Source organism: Quercus robur, chromosome 3, assembly GCF_932294415.1.
Source record: "Quercus robur chromosome 3, dhQueRobu3.1, whole genome shotgun sequence".
In the NCBI taxonomy this organism is placed as follows: domain Eukaryota; kingdom Viridiplantae; phylum Streptophyta; class Magnoliopsida; order Fagales; family Fagaceae; genus Quercus; species Quercus robur.
Window position 1 is genome coordinate 38,855,270 of NC_065536.1, and position 16,160 is coordinate 38,871,429.

The 16,160-nt window shown below is 34.0% G+C and overlaps 1 protein-coding gene across 1 annotated transcript; it reads left to right on the top strand.

The window, feature by feature from the left end:
- The first annotated feature begins 297 nt into the window (after positions 1 to 297).
- LOC126717975 (NADH dehydrogenase [ubiquinone] flavoprotein 2, mitochondrial) lies at positions 298 to 11,926 on the top strand. Its single transcript, XM_050419986.1, has 9 exons — positions 298 to 531; positions 612 to 677; positions 4,041 to 4,157; positions 10,020 to 10,097; positions 10,202 to 10,307; positions 10,427 to 10,473; positions 11,284 to 11,361; positions 11,465 to 11,530; positions 11,642 to 11,926. Exons 1-9 carry the CDS (start codon positions 424 to 426, stop codon positions 11,747 to 11,749), a joined length of 774 nt encoding a protein of 257 aa, XP_050275943.1. The 5' UTR covers positions 298 to 423; the 3' UTR covers positions 11,750 to 11,926.
- Positions 11,927 to 16,160: the final 4,234 nt, after the last annotated feature.

Consider the following 16,160-nt stretch of genomic DNA (forward strand, 5'->3'; position numbering starts at 1 on the left):
GCTCAAGTGTTAAAAATGTTAGCAATAGCACCTCTATTACAGCCTCATTTTTGTTAAAAATAACCATTTGAATGTTGTAAGAGGTTTATAAATAATTAGGACTTAAAAAAAGAGTACCCATTTGGTATACGTGTTTAAAAACTGAAAATTATTATTTGAAAATATTTGTGAAAATATATATGGGTGAAAAAATATATAAAAATACATGTAATGTTGTTTAAAAACTGAAAATGGTTGTTTGAAAACACCAACCAAACACCCCTCATGTATTTGGAGTGTGGTTAACCAATTTTGCTTGGGTTGGGCCTGCCTATCTCATAGACCCAGTTGGTAAAAGCTTGGGTGGTGATGGTTGTTGTGAAGTGTAATAAGAAAAAGAAAAATTGAAGGGGAAATCAGTCAGTGTAAGTGTGAAGTAGGAAAATGCTGGGTCGCTTCGCCGCCGCAAAGCGTGTCCTTGAGATCCGTGAGCTTCTCACCCGTCGTCACACATCGTCACCGTTGAGATCCTTCTCCACTGCCCTTAACTACGTGAGTCAATCTCAATCTCAATCTCAATCTCTTCTTTCATTATTTTTCTCATCTAAAAATTTCATTGAATTCATGAGCAGCACCTTGATTCGCCGGATAACAATCCCGACCTTCCCTGGGAGTTCACATCTGCTAACAAACACAAGGTATTTCTATTTCTTAACTCAGATCCCATTTTAAAGAATGACGATCATTTCTACATTTTGCCTACGTTTTCTTCAATTTTTCATTTTTCATTCCCACTCCCACATATTATTAATTTCTTTTCCTTCCAGCATATTTCAATTTCTCAAATACTCTGTTGTCCCTAAAGTTTACATTAGCATTTTTCGTCCTTAATGTTTCAAATTAGCATTTTTAGTACCTATGTTTAGGATATTAAGATGCTAATCTGGTGTTTCTTCAAATGAGTTTTAACTCAAATGGCACCTCCTCCCACTCCCACTGTAAGAATAGACTGAAGGGTAAAGTCATGGGTCCAACCCAGCTAGTGCTCGTGACTTATCACTCGATAAAAACATGAATTTGGTGTTTCACCTGTAACCTGCTTTTGCTTGAATTCTATAGCTCATAGTTTAATTAAGCAGAGGTGAAAAATTAATTTGTTGGGAGATATCATTGAACACAAATCTTTCTTCTTCCTCTTTATTTATTTTTCATTTGGCTTGTTTTTGAGATATATATATATATATATATATATATTATGTTAATTAGTTTGGAATTTTAATTAATAACCCAACCCAAGATGTGGGTATTGGCAATCCTTAATCGGCAACAGTCTTTCTCGTGAAGTTCTATTCTAATAGATTTTTATTTTTAACAAGTCATAATATTTATTCAAAAGGAATCAACATTTCCATAGGAAGTATACTAGCTGAGGGTTATACAGGAGATCTAAGATGATAATGAACAATAACAGTTGAAATCTAAGAGATGCCCATCAGGTGTTAGTCTCTCCCCTAGACTCCCACATTGTCTTTATGAATTGGTTATTTAGAGTTGAAATCATGCATGCATGCCCATTATCCAACCCCCTTGAAAGCTTAGCCTAAGTGACAAGGAGGACTGATTGCGCTAGGCCTTCTCTCTGATTTGGGTATTCCTTTGGAGCCAACCTTCTTCTTTGGTAGAGGGATCTAGCAATAGAAGTTTGTATTGCTTTTGAGTTAATTTCATGTTTTAAAGTTCTTTACTTACAATGACCATGAATACTCTAATAAGCTATAAGTAGTAATTGTAAACTCCAATACAGCTATATGCAATGATGCACGGATATGGTGAAATTGCCAAAATACCTGTGTCCGACACGGGTATGGGTTGGATACAACTACAAATGTATTGGATATGCAAAAAAAAAGTATTTTTTTTGGTTACCGGTATGGCCAGGACACAGTCAGGATACTGTCTGGGAACGTCTCAGGCATGGGAGAGGAAGAAAAAAAAAATTTGACACCTGGCAAGCTCCCACCGTAGATCTGTTGTCCTTGCTGCTCGCCACTATGTTGCCGGTTGGCGGTCGCTGTCTCGTTGCCAATCACACTCTCTACATCTTCTTCTTCTTCTTCTTCTTGTCCTTATGTTGCCCTACTCTCCTTCTTAGTCTTCCTTTTCTTCTTTCTTCTTCTCTGTTTTTTTTCTTATTTTGTTCACAAGATTTTTTTGTCTTTTAGACTTAGTTTTCTAGTTTTGTCCGCTTACCCCCTGTGAGAGTAATAAATGACGGACAGTAAATTCAAACAATTGTCTTTTACAGCTTGATTCCACCCACCCATCAAGACACGTGCCAATCTTTTTAGCCTTTTGCATCTGAATTTTTTTCTTCTTCAATGTTTAGGTAGGCACATTTACATAGGAACATATTAGTATTATTGTTATTATTGGTTAACGGCTCTTAAGTCTTAATGTTAGTTGCAACTTGTCATTTTTTTTTTCTTTTGAAATGAAGTTGCTGTGACTTATATAAGTCCCGAACTTTTTATTGCCTCATGCCTTGGGTGATACAAATCCTTGGTGCCTCAAGTTCGCCTTTTGCCTTTGACTACCTTGGTCTAGAGTAATTTTCCTTACCCCCTTTCCTAAAAGAAATTTCTTTTAATTAATTTCTTCTGTTTCAAGATTTGTGAACTAGTCTTTATGCTTGGCAGTTGGGGTTTAATGGTAAACAATTTTAGTCTGTTGGCATTCTTATTCCTCATCTATGTTGACACAGTACATAATAATTGGTAAAGGGGGATGGAATACTAAAGTTTGTAGAAGGGCCCATGTGTGTGGTCTATGGCATGGTATTAATGATGGATGGGAGAGCTTCTCCAAACATGTGGCCCTAGTGGTGGGTGATGACTCTCATATTCTTTTTTGGCATGATAGGTGGGTTGGGGATAACTCACTTAAAATGCTCTATCCTCAGTTGTATGCGTGTTCAAATGACAAGGAAGCTTGCATTTCTGATGTTCTATACTATTAGGAGGGTGGAAATGATAGAATTTGGAATTTGAGAGGGAATTAGAAGCTGCCTTTTCTTTCCTTGATTTCATTCAATCTTGGTTTCGTAGGGGTGTTGAGTGTGATAGTTCCCATTGGTGCCTTAATCGAAATGGTGAGTTTGATATTCGGTCCTATTACAATAAGATTTGGGGTGCTTCTATCTCCAGTTTTCCTTGGAAGGGTATTTCGAAAGTTAAGGTCCCTAAAAAGGTGGCATTTTTTTTTTGGTGGATAGCAATTCATGGGCGGATCCTTACCTTAGATAATCTTATGCTTAGGGGTCTCTCTTTGGCAAATCGGTGTTGTATGTGCTGCTCTAACAAGGAATCTGTGGATCGTCTCCTCCTCCATTGTCCTGTAGCTCACTCGTTGTGGGTGCATATGCTTTAGGTCTTCAGGATCCAATGGGTCATGCTAGGTTCTATGGAAAGTTTGGTGTTTTGTTGGAGCTACTAGCTAGGGAAATTTAATTCAGACATATGGAATATGGTTCCTAGCTATTTGATGTGGATTTTTTGGATGGAAAGAAACCGGCACTCTTTTGAGGCTACTGGGAAATCGCTGGTTCAGTTATAAGTTCTATGCCAAAAAACTCTTTTTGATTGGTCTAGGGGCTGGGGTTCCTCGAATTGTTTTTCTATCATCGAGTTTCTTTCTTCTCATAGAATTAGCCCCTTAAGATTATTTCTTTGTTGTTGTTTGTTGCTTTTTCTTGTGTTCACCATCATGAAAAACTCGTATTTGCTTTCTTCATTTACTCATCTTGATTAATATTATTCTTATTACCTAAAAAAAAAAAAACATAATAATTGATAAAAAAACAAAGGATTGAAATGCTGCAATTTATATCTGATGTTATGAGGACCTTTTAAATATCTTGGATTTGATATGGGGATGCTATATAGCTTTTCAAAACCTAAACCTATCTAACCATAGCCATTGATGATGTTGTTTTGTATATCTAAGGTTTTTTTAAAATAATTTTTTAAACCTTGCTTTAACAATTTTAACTTATGCATTTCCAGGTCAAGGAAATATTATCCCACTATCCATCAAATTATAAGCAATCTGCAGTGATTCCTCTGCTAGATCTTGCACAGCAGCAGCATGGAGGGTGGCTCCCTGTTTCAGCTATGAATGCAGTATGTTGGCATGCCTCATTTAAAAAGATCTTGATTTGTATTTGTTTATACATACAAATATGTTTAGACCTGAGCCAGATCTGCATTTGTTTAGAAATTTAATGATACGATTTCAAGAATAAAATCTATTATTTGGTGTGATATATTAACCTATACTAAATAAAAGTCTTAATTTGCATGCAAGCCTGCATTTGATAATGAAATTTTCATCACATGTAAATCAAATTTAGTGTGATTACATGACTGATCCATCTTAATCTTACTTACTTCAGAGAATGTCCATCTTAATCATCATGGCATTCATTCATGTATTTTTCAGTAACTTATCTACTATTTTAATTTTACTAACCTGCCCATAGGCTAGTTTCTGGGCCTATCCAAGCTAAGTCAAAGCTCAATTCTTGGAAATCTTCCGAAGGGAGGCAGTGCCCACTAAAATCTAAAACATCTCCTTCTCTTTTAATATTTTGACATAATATCATATTACTACATGTCTTTGAAGTATATACCACAGTGTGAATGCTTGTGTGTAACATTACACTATATAGTTGAATGTGATACCCTACTTGACATTCATTCAATATATCTAGCGCACCCTTTACTATAACACTAGTAGGCTTTTGTTTATTCTTTTTTACTAAGTCAATACTATGGTACTAGATCTGTGTAGCTAGAAAATAAGGCATAATATTCATACAACTAACATAGTATTCAGTCATCAGAATATTCATATTTGGGTGATTACCCCCCATTGCTTGATGTGGTGCATTTGGAGGAAAAGGAGTAGCAGGAGTTTTGAAGACACTAAAATTTCTATGCCTAGTCTCAAGTTATTCTTTTTTAGAACCTTATTGGATTGGTTGTCCATGAGGAACCTTTCTTTATTTTCTATTGTTGATTTATTAGATTTACGTGACTTTTGTATCTGATTGTTGACCCCAAAATATTCCCTGTATACTTGGGTGACTCGTTTTTATGATTTATACAATTTTATTACTTATAAAAAAAAAGGTTCTCAGACTATTGATTTCATTGATATCTAAAGGTGGAAAGATGGCTTGTGTTCAACCACTTTCCGCTATTCATTTGTAGTGTGATGGAGAAAATAAGAAAACCGAAAAATTGTGCTCTCTTGCACTCTCATCTGTAAGCCTGGAAACTAATTCAAGTCAAAGTGCTATATTTTCACCTCTGTTGGTGGAACCTTCAATGCATATTGAGCAATTGACATACTAACATATCCCAACTACTTCCCTTCATCCTCTTTTGTTATTATATCATCATTGTTGTTGTTACTACTGTTAATTTCAAGAGCTGTCTTGCACACATTATAAGTCTCTCTCTCTCTCTCTCTCTTATTTATTTATCATTTTTGCAAAAGTGTAGATTCCAATCTGGTGCCTTCTGTTTCTGTCCATTCTCTGTCACCACCAAACCATAAAATAACTTAACTAAATTGTGTTTTTTTGCACCGCACTTCTAATTGTTAGATGTTGGTTGGGGGTAGTGGATGGTGTTGATGAGTGGGGCTGGGCTTTTGCAAAATGAATATTTTTCCTTAAAAATGTTGAAGAAGATCGCAAAGATATTCCCTTTGTAATAGAATCCCAGCTTTTCAGCGTCACATATAGAGTCCTCTTAATAAAAAAGCAAAGATGGTCCTCTGCAATGGGTTCTCCAGTGCAGTGTTGAAACACATTATTTTTATTTGTGAAAAAGTTAAGAGATGAAAGATTAAACAAAAAGGTGTCTTTCAACCTTTGACCTAAAGCTTCAAATGGGTGTGAAAGCCAAGAGAAAGCTTGATTAGGTAGAGAGAGAGAGAGAGAGAGAAGAGAGTGAGAAAGTGATGGTAGTACAAGATGTTTTCCTTCCTTAGATAAGATGAAAACCAACAGTGTAAAGATGTACAACTTTTAGTGTTACACCCAGTGTCAGTTGATCCTGTTTATATATGAATTCTTAATCTGTGTGCCTGATCAGATTAATGTACCAAGTTGAATTTTGTTCTAATTTCTGTGAAAATTTTTGTTATGTTTTCTAATATGAAGTACCTGAGTGTGATATGAAGGCTGCATTCATGCTTTGCTGATAATTAATTATGGCATATAACCTGAAAAGGAGACTATGAATAGGATTTTGGCATGATGTTACAGAAAAATATGAGGAATTGTACTTTTCGAAACTGACACAGTGCTTGTAGCTCCAAACAAATTATTTCCATCAGGCAAACAATTTCTTCAAAATGATATCTATATATATATATATATATGTTTTTTATTTTTTATTTTTGGGAGAAATGGTGGCATCTTCAATGAAAACTTTGACAGTTAGACACTCAACATCTTCGCCAGCAAAAAAGAAGAGTTTAAGAAGAAATTCCAGAAACAAAACAAGATTAAAGTAAAGAAAAAGATATAGGATTGAATTTGGAACAATCAAGTATCAATTTGATTGGATGACTGCAATGAGCGGTCTTTTTATTCCCTCTTTTTGGGAATTTTTATATGTGTTCTTTTTCTTAATGGTTTGTTTCCATTCGTACACGTCCTTTGTACCATAGGAATAGTTTGTATGCTTCTCTTCTTCTATTAATAAAGTTCTTTTACCTATCCAAAAAAAAAAAAAGTTAAAGAAATATTTGAATTTCATAAAGTAGGTAAGAAAAGCTGCCAACAATGACTTAAAAGAGGTTATTTATAATAGTCTTTAGTAACCCTGAAATCATAACTCTTTATCTTACATAAAAAAATTAATCCTTTTTTATATATTTTTTGGATAAGTAATAGAAGTTTTATTGATAAAAAAAATGTATTTCATGTTCACCAAATTAAAAATAAAATAAAATACACACATACACACAAATCCTAAGCATCCAACTTAATAAAAAGTCACGTGCTAGTCACATAACCTTTTAATATAGTAAAGGCATAATAATTAACAAAATATAATTCATAAAACATAATATAGAGAAATGAAAGATGAGTTTTATAATAGCTATAGGCTAGACAAAATGGACTAGTGGGCTTTCTTAGCATCACTGAGGCTCCTGCAGCACTGGTTCTCTAAGACCTGCCATGTGATTTTTTGTTTGTTCCTTTGTGTTCATCATTGTGAATTCAAAGTTTTTATTTTTCTCTGATTAATAAAATATTAAAATTGAACTACTTACCTATCAAAAAAAGTATTTTTGATAAGATGAGAATTGCAAAAGGTTTTGTACTAAATAAAAAGTTCCTTCCTTTTCTCCCCCCCCCCCCCCCCCCCCCCCGGTGCGCGCGCGTATCTCTCTCTCCCCATATATTTAAACATATATGTCTAGATAGATAATTATTGTTGATATGCTTGATGCCTCTAATGCCTATATATGTATGAATGCATGCATGCGTATGTATAATCACACATTTAGGTTTGATATGAGTTAAGATTTAAGTTGCAATTTACTAGGATTTGGAATTTCTGGTTCACAAGTAACTGGATTGTGTGGATTTTGTTGATTGGTGCTGCATGTGTCAACATTGTGGGGAGACTGTGGACCATTTGTTGATCCATTGTGAGAAGGCTCAACAGTAGTTATGGTGTTTCATCCTTCGATCTTTTGGGGTTTCATGGGTCTTACCAAGAATGGTGTTCGATCTTATGTTTGGATGGAGGAATTGGTTGGGGAAACACTCATCAAACATTTGGAATTTAGTACCTTTGTGTTTATTGTGGTGTATTTGGAGGGAATGTAATCGCCTCATGTTTGAGGATGTGGACAGTTTTGATGATCGGTTGCTTGCTTCTTTTAGTGGTTATTGGTTTGATTGTTCTCGGGCTTGGGGACTCACTTCTTGTGACTCCATCCCGTTGTTCATTAGCTCTTATTTTCTGTAATTAGTTTTCTGTTTCCAGTTTTTTCTTTCCCCTTTGTGTATTTATCTACTACTTTGTGCTTTTCATGCATACTGTAGTTTTTTTAATATAATTTTTCTTACCTATAAAAAAAAAAAAAAAAAAAAAAAAAAAAAAAACCCATGCAGTAAGCTGCACTATAGAATATCAAGACTGCAAAATGTGTGATCCTTAGAATATAAGAAATTCTATGAGCCATATGTGTGCTCTTTGTTGGCACACGATGCTCACATGTCTTGGAAAATGGAGTATGTACTCATGGAATGCCAAGTTTAGAGATTTTAATGATTGGGATTGTAATCAGTAGTTTTGTTGTACGCTTTTCTGTACTCAAGCATCCCAAGAAGAGAGGGCCCTTATCATATGAGGTAGAGGTTGAATGGAAATGGTAGGTTTGATGTATGTTCATATAATGTGACATTGAGATGCTTGAGAGATGCACATTTCCCTTGGAAAAGCATTTGGTATGCTAAGGCTCCGAAAAGGGCTTCATTCTTTTTGTGGATAGCAGCCTAGGGAAGGATTTTGACATGTGATAATCTAATGAAGCGAGGAATCACTATAATATCTTGGTTGTTGCATGTGTAGGAGTAGTGATGAGACTATGGATCATTTGTCCTTGTATTGTGACATTGCTTATGCATTATGGGCCCTTGTCTTCTCAGTGGTTGGGATTCAGTGGGCTAATGATGAGGATTGTTGTTGATCTTCTATTTGGGTGAAGGAATTGGTTTGGAAGGAAAATCTTCTTTTGTTTGGAATTTAATCCCATTATGCCTGTTGTGGACATGGTGGAGAGAGGAATCATCATACTTTTGAAGATGAGGAAGCTCAGTTGGTTCATAAGAAGTTGGTTTTCATTGGGTTGTTGTTTGAATAGTCTTGTATTTATTCATTCTATTGTAGATTCCTTTGATTTTCTCTCCGTTCTGGTTGTAATTCTCAATTTTTGTATTCTTTAGGCTGTTTTATGTACTCATACTAATATACTATGTATATATGTCATGAATATACATTTAAAAAAATGTATTTGTTATGAATACAAGGTCAAATAAATTTGGTTTGGTGGTTGTCTACACCCTTTAACAAACTGTTGGCAAACTGTTGTTAAAGTTAGTTTTCTTTATATTTCTTTTGAAAGTAAAATAGTTCATTCCTGCTTTAGAAGTCCCTCATTTTTGCATTATCTCATGTCCAAAAGTTCTTCAAATGAAATTTTCTTATGTTTTTGCACAGAAAATTGGTATGTTTTTCTATTGCTTTTAATATATATTTCCATCATCTTGCTCCAATAAAAGACTCATTATTGCACAAAGAAAATTGTGAGCAAACTTAATGTGACTGAACAGAATGTTTTAATCCTTTGGGAATGTTGGAGGATATGTAAATATTGAAAGACTCATTATTGCACAAAGAAAATTTTGAGCAAACTTAGGGTCTATTAGGGATTTGCTTATTTGGCTGAAATTGAAAACTTTTTGCTAAAAGTACTGTAGATAAAGGTAAAAGTTAGCTAAAATAGTACAGTGGGACTATGAATAGTACCAAAAGGTGCAGTGAAGCTCATGAATAGTAGCAAAAATAAGCTGAATAGTAAATTTGCTGGTTTTTTAATTTTTGCCAAACACACACTTAGTACCTGTTTGGATTCAGATTATAATATCTGCGTTTGCGCTTTTTTTTTTTTGAGAAGCATGTTCTGTGGTTGTGGTGCTTTTCTAGTGGGTCCTGTACACTGTTCATAGGGCCCACAAACTTTTTTTTTTTAACAAAATTTTCATTAAAAATGGGTCCTATGACACTATTCACACATTTAAAAATTATTTTGTTACAGTATTTTCAGTTTTTAGCAAAATAAGCGGTATCCAAACATACCCTTAATGTGGCTGGACAGAATCTTTTAATCCTTTGGGAATGTTGGAGGATATGGAAATATTGATGTAATGATATTGTATTTGAATGCATCAGGTAGCTAAGGTTATAGAAGTTGCTCCTATCCGTGTATACGAGGTTGCAACATTTTATTCTATGTTCAATCGAACAAAGGTGAGAAATATTTCTTTATTAAGATCTTAATACTTCTGCTTGGTACCAAGTACATTTATGGAAGTTGCAGTTTACCTGCATGGACTTCTTAACTGGTTTTGCAGGTGGGCAAGTACCACCTGTTGGTTTGTGGCACTACACCCTGTATGATACGTGGTTCTCGAGAAATTGAAGATGCTTTGCTGAAACACCTAGGAGTGAAGCGCAATGGTAAGTTTTATGCAAAATATCTGCTTTAATTTCTCACCCCACATTTGACAAAATCTCTTGAATGTTCTTGAAATTAAAATGCATTTGAAGAATAAGCTTCTAATATTTGTTGTGTGCAGAAGTAACTAAAGATGGTCTGTTCTCTGTTGGAGAAATGGAATGCATGGTGAGTCTTTTTTTCAACTTTTACTGATCCCAGCTCACAGCTTTTGAGCAGGCCAGCATGCTTTTACCCTAGTTATGTTTACTTAATTCTAGAATTAATAGGACATTTATTGGAAGGAAATTGGTGATGCCATAAAATTTTGATAAATGCTATGTACACTACATTTTCACAACACTTTCATAACAAATCTTAAGTGTTTGGTTATTACAAATGCGCAAAAATGTAATTTCAATAGTGGGTTCAAATTAGAACCAATATAAACTTTTTTTTTTTGGAAATTGAACCAATATAAACTTATCACATAGAATTTGTTATGAAAGTATTGTGAAAATATTGTAGACATAACACTTCTCTAAAAGTTTTAAGTTTTTTTAAAACAGATTTTTACTGACAATTTGTGATGAGTTGCCATCTTCAGGTCCAATTTTTAATGGTTAAAAAAACTCAATAACAGGAGAATTATAAGTGGATAATGGTTCTTACCCCAATTTCCCCATTAAATGAGTTGCTCTTTGACCTCAATATCATGGTATATAGAGAAATTATTTATCACCATTCACCAACTATGGTTGTAAATTGAATCATGAGTTCCTAGCTTTTATGAAATATATTTTTGCTGTTGACTTCAATAGAAAAATGATTTCAAAAGACTAATCTTCAAATACAAAGCATGGTGTGCTCTTCAGAATTTGCAATTGTAACTGGATGAGTTAATGTTTTTCGTCATATTTATTTATTTATTTTTTGAATAAAATTATATATATACCACACACAAAGTATGGTGTGCCATAAATCGTTGCTTCTCTGCAGGGATGTTGTGTGAATGCTCCCATGATTACAGTGGCTGATTACTCTAATGGATCTGAAGGATATACTTACAACTACTATGTGAGTCCATGATCATCCTATGAATTTTCTAAATCATTATGACATCATGATCAAATGGCTGAGAACATTTAGAATTTATTTGAGTATTTTATGTGAATTTCAGGAAGATGTTACTCCCAAGCGAGTTGTTGAGATAGTTGAATTGTTAAGAAGAGGGGAGAAGCTACCGGTAAGGCTCTGGGCATGAATACTTGGGTTCTTTTTACATTCCTCATAATTTTGAGTTCTCGTTGGCTTAGTGTTGTTACTACATACTATAATTTCCTTTCTTATATTTCAGCCTGGTACACAAAATCCAAAACGTACAAAGTGCGGACCAGAAGGAGGGAATACTACTTTGTTGAGTGATCCCAAGCCGCCTCCATGCCGAGATCTTGATGCCTGCTAAAGTTTTGGTATTTGTTGTCTCAAATAATGTAAAGCCTGGATATTGTCAGGCTTCCATGAGTCATTGGCTCTTGTTGAATCTGTATGATTCTCAACCATTTTTAGAATTTCCTGTGACAGTATGAATCTGGTATATGACTTGGTAAATTTCCTGTGCCATACAATTCCTTTTGAGTCATGACTTGGTAAATTTACATTCTAGCAGATGAGTGTAAATTGATGTTTTCTACGTGGTTGAACAATTGCCATTGTAGTTAAACACTAAGGCCCTGTTTGTTATGCAAACTCAAACAACAATTTTTAGTGTTTAAACATTGAAAACTGTAAGCCCCAAAAAGAAAATTGTGTTTGGTAGGAGTTTTTTTTATCAATAGTGTTTGAGATACAGTTCTCAATTTAGGGTGTTTAAAAATGTATTTTGAAAACTCACCATACCAGTTTTTAATTTTCAAGTAACGTTACTGAGTGGTTTTTTTGTAAATAAGTTGAAAATCATGGGACCCATTGACAAGACTGAGCTCTTTTTTTTTTCTCCCACGGGCCTACCACTTTGTCCTTCTCTCTTATTTTTTTCCTTTCTTTTTCTCTCTCCTTCAATAAAACAACATTTTTTTTCATTACTTAAAAAAAAAAACACATACTATCTATTTTACAACGTGTTATTTGAAATATGGTACCAAATATGTTTTTTGCATTATGAGTACTTTAAGAGCATCTTCAGCAGTTTCTCTATATTTTTGTATTGTTTGGATAGTGAATAGTGATATTTACATTTTATCTACTTACTTTTTCAAGTACATATTTTAACAGATTCTCTATATAATTTAAATATAATTTATTCATTTTTCAACATGTATCCCCATACCCCTATACCCGCTCCTTTCTTTGCTAATTTTTAATTCTGTTTTATTCTTTTGCTAATGTATTATGCTCATCAGACTTGATGAGCTACTGTTCATGAGCAAAAAAAAATTGTGATTTAGAGAATCCACTAGAGACCATATTTTTGGTTTCATTCTCTATTATAGAGATTATTTTGCTTTTACCTAAGCTATTGGAGATGCTTTAAGCATGTATTTTCACTACACTTTTTAAATTATAGTTTTCACATCATTTTTAAACTACAATACTTATGTACTACTACCAAATAGACCCTAAGATTCCCATCTCGCTTTTAAGGTTTGAGGATGACAAGATTTTTATGAATTTTAGAAGATAGGCTTCAAAATTGGAACGTTCGCATATGATGTAGCTCAATAGGAGGCCCTATGTTGATTCTATACTCATTTGCTGTAATTTGTATTGCCACATAGACCAGCGGAAGGTACAACTACAAAGTTTACATACTGGTTTGAAAAGTATCAAACAAGTTTCAAAATTATAGTTTCCTCCTATAAGTAGATAGATAAGTATTCACCCAAAACAGGGTAACCAAGAGTCTTATAGCTCTATTGATACTTTTTGGTATTTCTAACAAAAACATATTTGGTTTAGGGAGTTTTTATCACTCATCACTTATCATTCACTTTTCGTGGGTCCCACATCAGGTAGTGTTATTTGGTTAAATTTTTGTTTTAAGTTTTCATAACTCAAAACTCTAAAAATTGAGTTAGAGTTATGAAAATTAAGAATAAGTTTTGGCTGTTTTCAAGTGATTAAAAATGAGATATTGTGGTATTGTTGTAATCGTTTTCACCTATGTGGGACCTGCTACAACGTCTAGTCTAAACCACACTCCCCTTACGGTTCTTTTTTTATTTTTTAATTTCCTTTTACTTTTTTTCTCGTTCTTCTTTTATTTCTTCTCTTTCTCAATCAGATCCATTGTAACTCTTCTCTATCTTTCTCTCTCTCTTCTCTCTTTCTTTCTCTTTCTTCTCTTCTCTTTTTTTTTCTGTCTTCACGTTCTTCTCTCGGCTTCTTTCTTCTTCTTCTTCTCTCTCCTTTCTCTCTCTCTCTCTCTCTCTCTCAATACTTCGTGGATAATAAAAAAGATCGACTTCAATAGTGATGGTGGAGGCCCAATAACGAGATTGGAGATCCAATTTAGGTTTGTGATTTACGTTTAGAGCAGGCTGAGATGTGCTTTTTGGGCTTGGAATTAGATGTTTAGAGTTTGTGGGTTTTATGGGGTAATTTGTTGTGGTGTTGAAGGTAGTGGTGGTGTGAGTGGATCTATTATGGTGGATGGGTTTATATTTTTGTGATTTGTGCGGCGGTGGATGAAAAATGAAAGCAGTGGTTTGGGTTTTTGAGGGTTGAGATTGGTGTGTTTGTGGGTTGTTGGTGGTGGTAAGAGTGGGGGACAGAGGTTTGTTGTGTCTTCTATCTTTTGAGTTTTGAGAAAAATCAAGGATGAGTAGAGGAGTAAGGAAAAAAAAAAAGAGAGGTTGAGAGCTTTGTGAGAAATTTGACATGTGGCCTCCACATGTTGGAGTTGAGTTTTTGTGAGGAAGTCTGAAGCCAATTTTTAACCCAAACAAACTATAGGGTGAGTTATGTGAGAAATAGAGAATAAGTATGAGATATGAGTTTAGACTTTTGAGTTATAAAAACTATTATAAAAACTAAGTTATGAAAACTGAGTTTGAGAGATGCTTCAAACCAAACATGGCTTTAGGATTCAAATCTTCCCTCCATTGTAGGTTTGTAACTATCAAGAAAAAAAATTTTAATTACAAAAACTCCATTGAAGTCGAAGGTAATGAAGCTCCACTCTAAATTTAAGGGAAATTCAAGATAATTTATCCACACGTGGGACTCGTGTGTTGAGAGGTAGGCCTTATAAAATACTTTTTCCCTCCCATGAGGTTTAAAGGAAACCAACAGATTAGTTCACCTATTAATAAGAGCAAGTCTATAAATATTGAATTGTCCTTCCATTAATGAATAACCGAATAAGTATAGTAGTAGCGCGTAGAAACCAATGTTATTAATTTTGTTCTGTCTGAAATGATTGGAATATCTCGTATTGGCATGCAGTCCAGTACCGTAATACCACCTGTTTCATCTCAGGTCAAATTCTGACCAGTTTGAGGCCGTTCTGGCCATTCCGACATATTCCAGTCAATTTCGGATGGTAATAGATTTTGGCTTTTTAAAAAAAAAAAAAAAACCCTCAGGTTGAATGAAACCTATCACTCTCTCGCCATGTCGCCGGTCACTGTTTGCCTTAATGAACCCAAGCCTATCCTCCGCCTCCCCCGTTTCACGTTATTGGTCGTGCACTCTTTTATTTTATGTTGTCTCTTCTAGAGTCTAGTGTTATTATGTTCTTTTTAAGTTTGAACTTTTCATTTGTTTTGCTGTCCTAGCCCAGCACGTGATTAGCTTAGGAAATAAAAAATGAAAGTTGAACAAAAAGTCTAAAAAAGAGTCGTACTTTATTTGCTTTATTTCTTGTCAATAAATTTTTATTTTTATTTACTCCATTACCTAGGTACAATGGTACATGTTAATGTTTATTTATTCTAAAAAAATGTGTTATTATTATTGTTAACTTATTATTACTATTATTTTGGTTTGAGATCCATATATTAATTAAAATATGGACTAATAATCTTAAGCCTCTTAATAAATTATATAAATTTTGACTAATAATATATAAAGAAATATATGTATAAAAAAAAAAAAGGGCAATCTCAAAATAGTTTACTGAAATAGGCCAGTATCGAAATATTTAGTTATAATGGACAAACCGGAACGATATTCATAACATTAGCAGAAACCATAATAAAGAAGATCCTCTTAAATCAGAAGCCAAAGTAGCAATGCTATGGACCAAAGTAGCAATGCTATGGACAACAAAAGCAATAGATTTAGGATGCAAATATGTCATTTGAGAGGGAGATGCATTAAATGTCATTCTACCAATACAAAACATAATCTTTACTCATAAGTTGATTGAACACATTTTCAATGAAACTAAGCTCATTTTGAATTCTTTTTTCTCAGAATATTTTGTACCTAACATCTATGGGGTGGCGAATTTTGTGGCCCTTAATGTAGGTAGATGAGCTCTTTTGTATAATCTTGAGGGAATGATTCCCATATCTTTCATTCCAAATTTTGCCTTGGGGAAGTAGAAAGAGAAGAGTTTGATTCCCTCCTTTTGTATTTTTTTTTCTTGTTCAATGAATTACTAAAGCTTAATTCGCCCAAAAACCCCAAAACAAAACAAAAAAAGAAGAGGCATTGAAAATTTCTCTCCCTTTTGCTTGTGTTATGGTTGGCCGAAGCGAAGTGCCATGTGATGGGTTATGAGTTTTTTAATGGTTGTAGAACTAGAACTCAAATAAATAACCATCCCATTACTTAAAAATGGGGAAACAAGAAGTAGTCATTGCATTGGTTTTGATGTGAGAAGCCAAAGTTCTAATTTATAACTGTTTTTTTCAAACTTAATCACATAA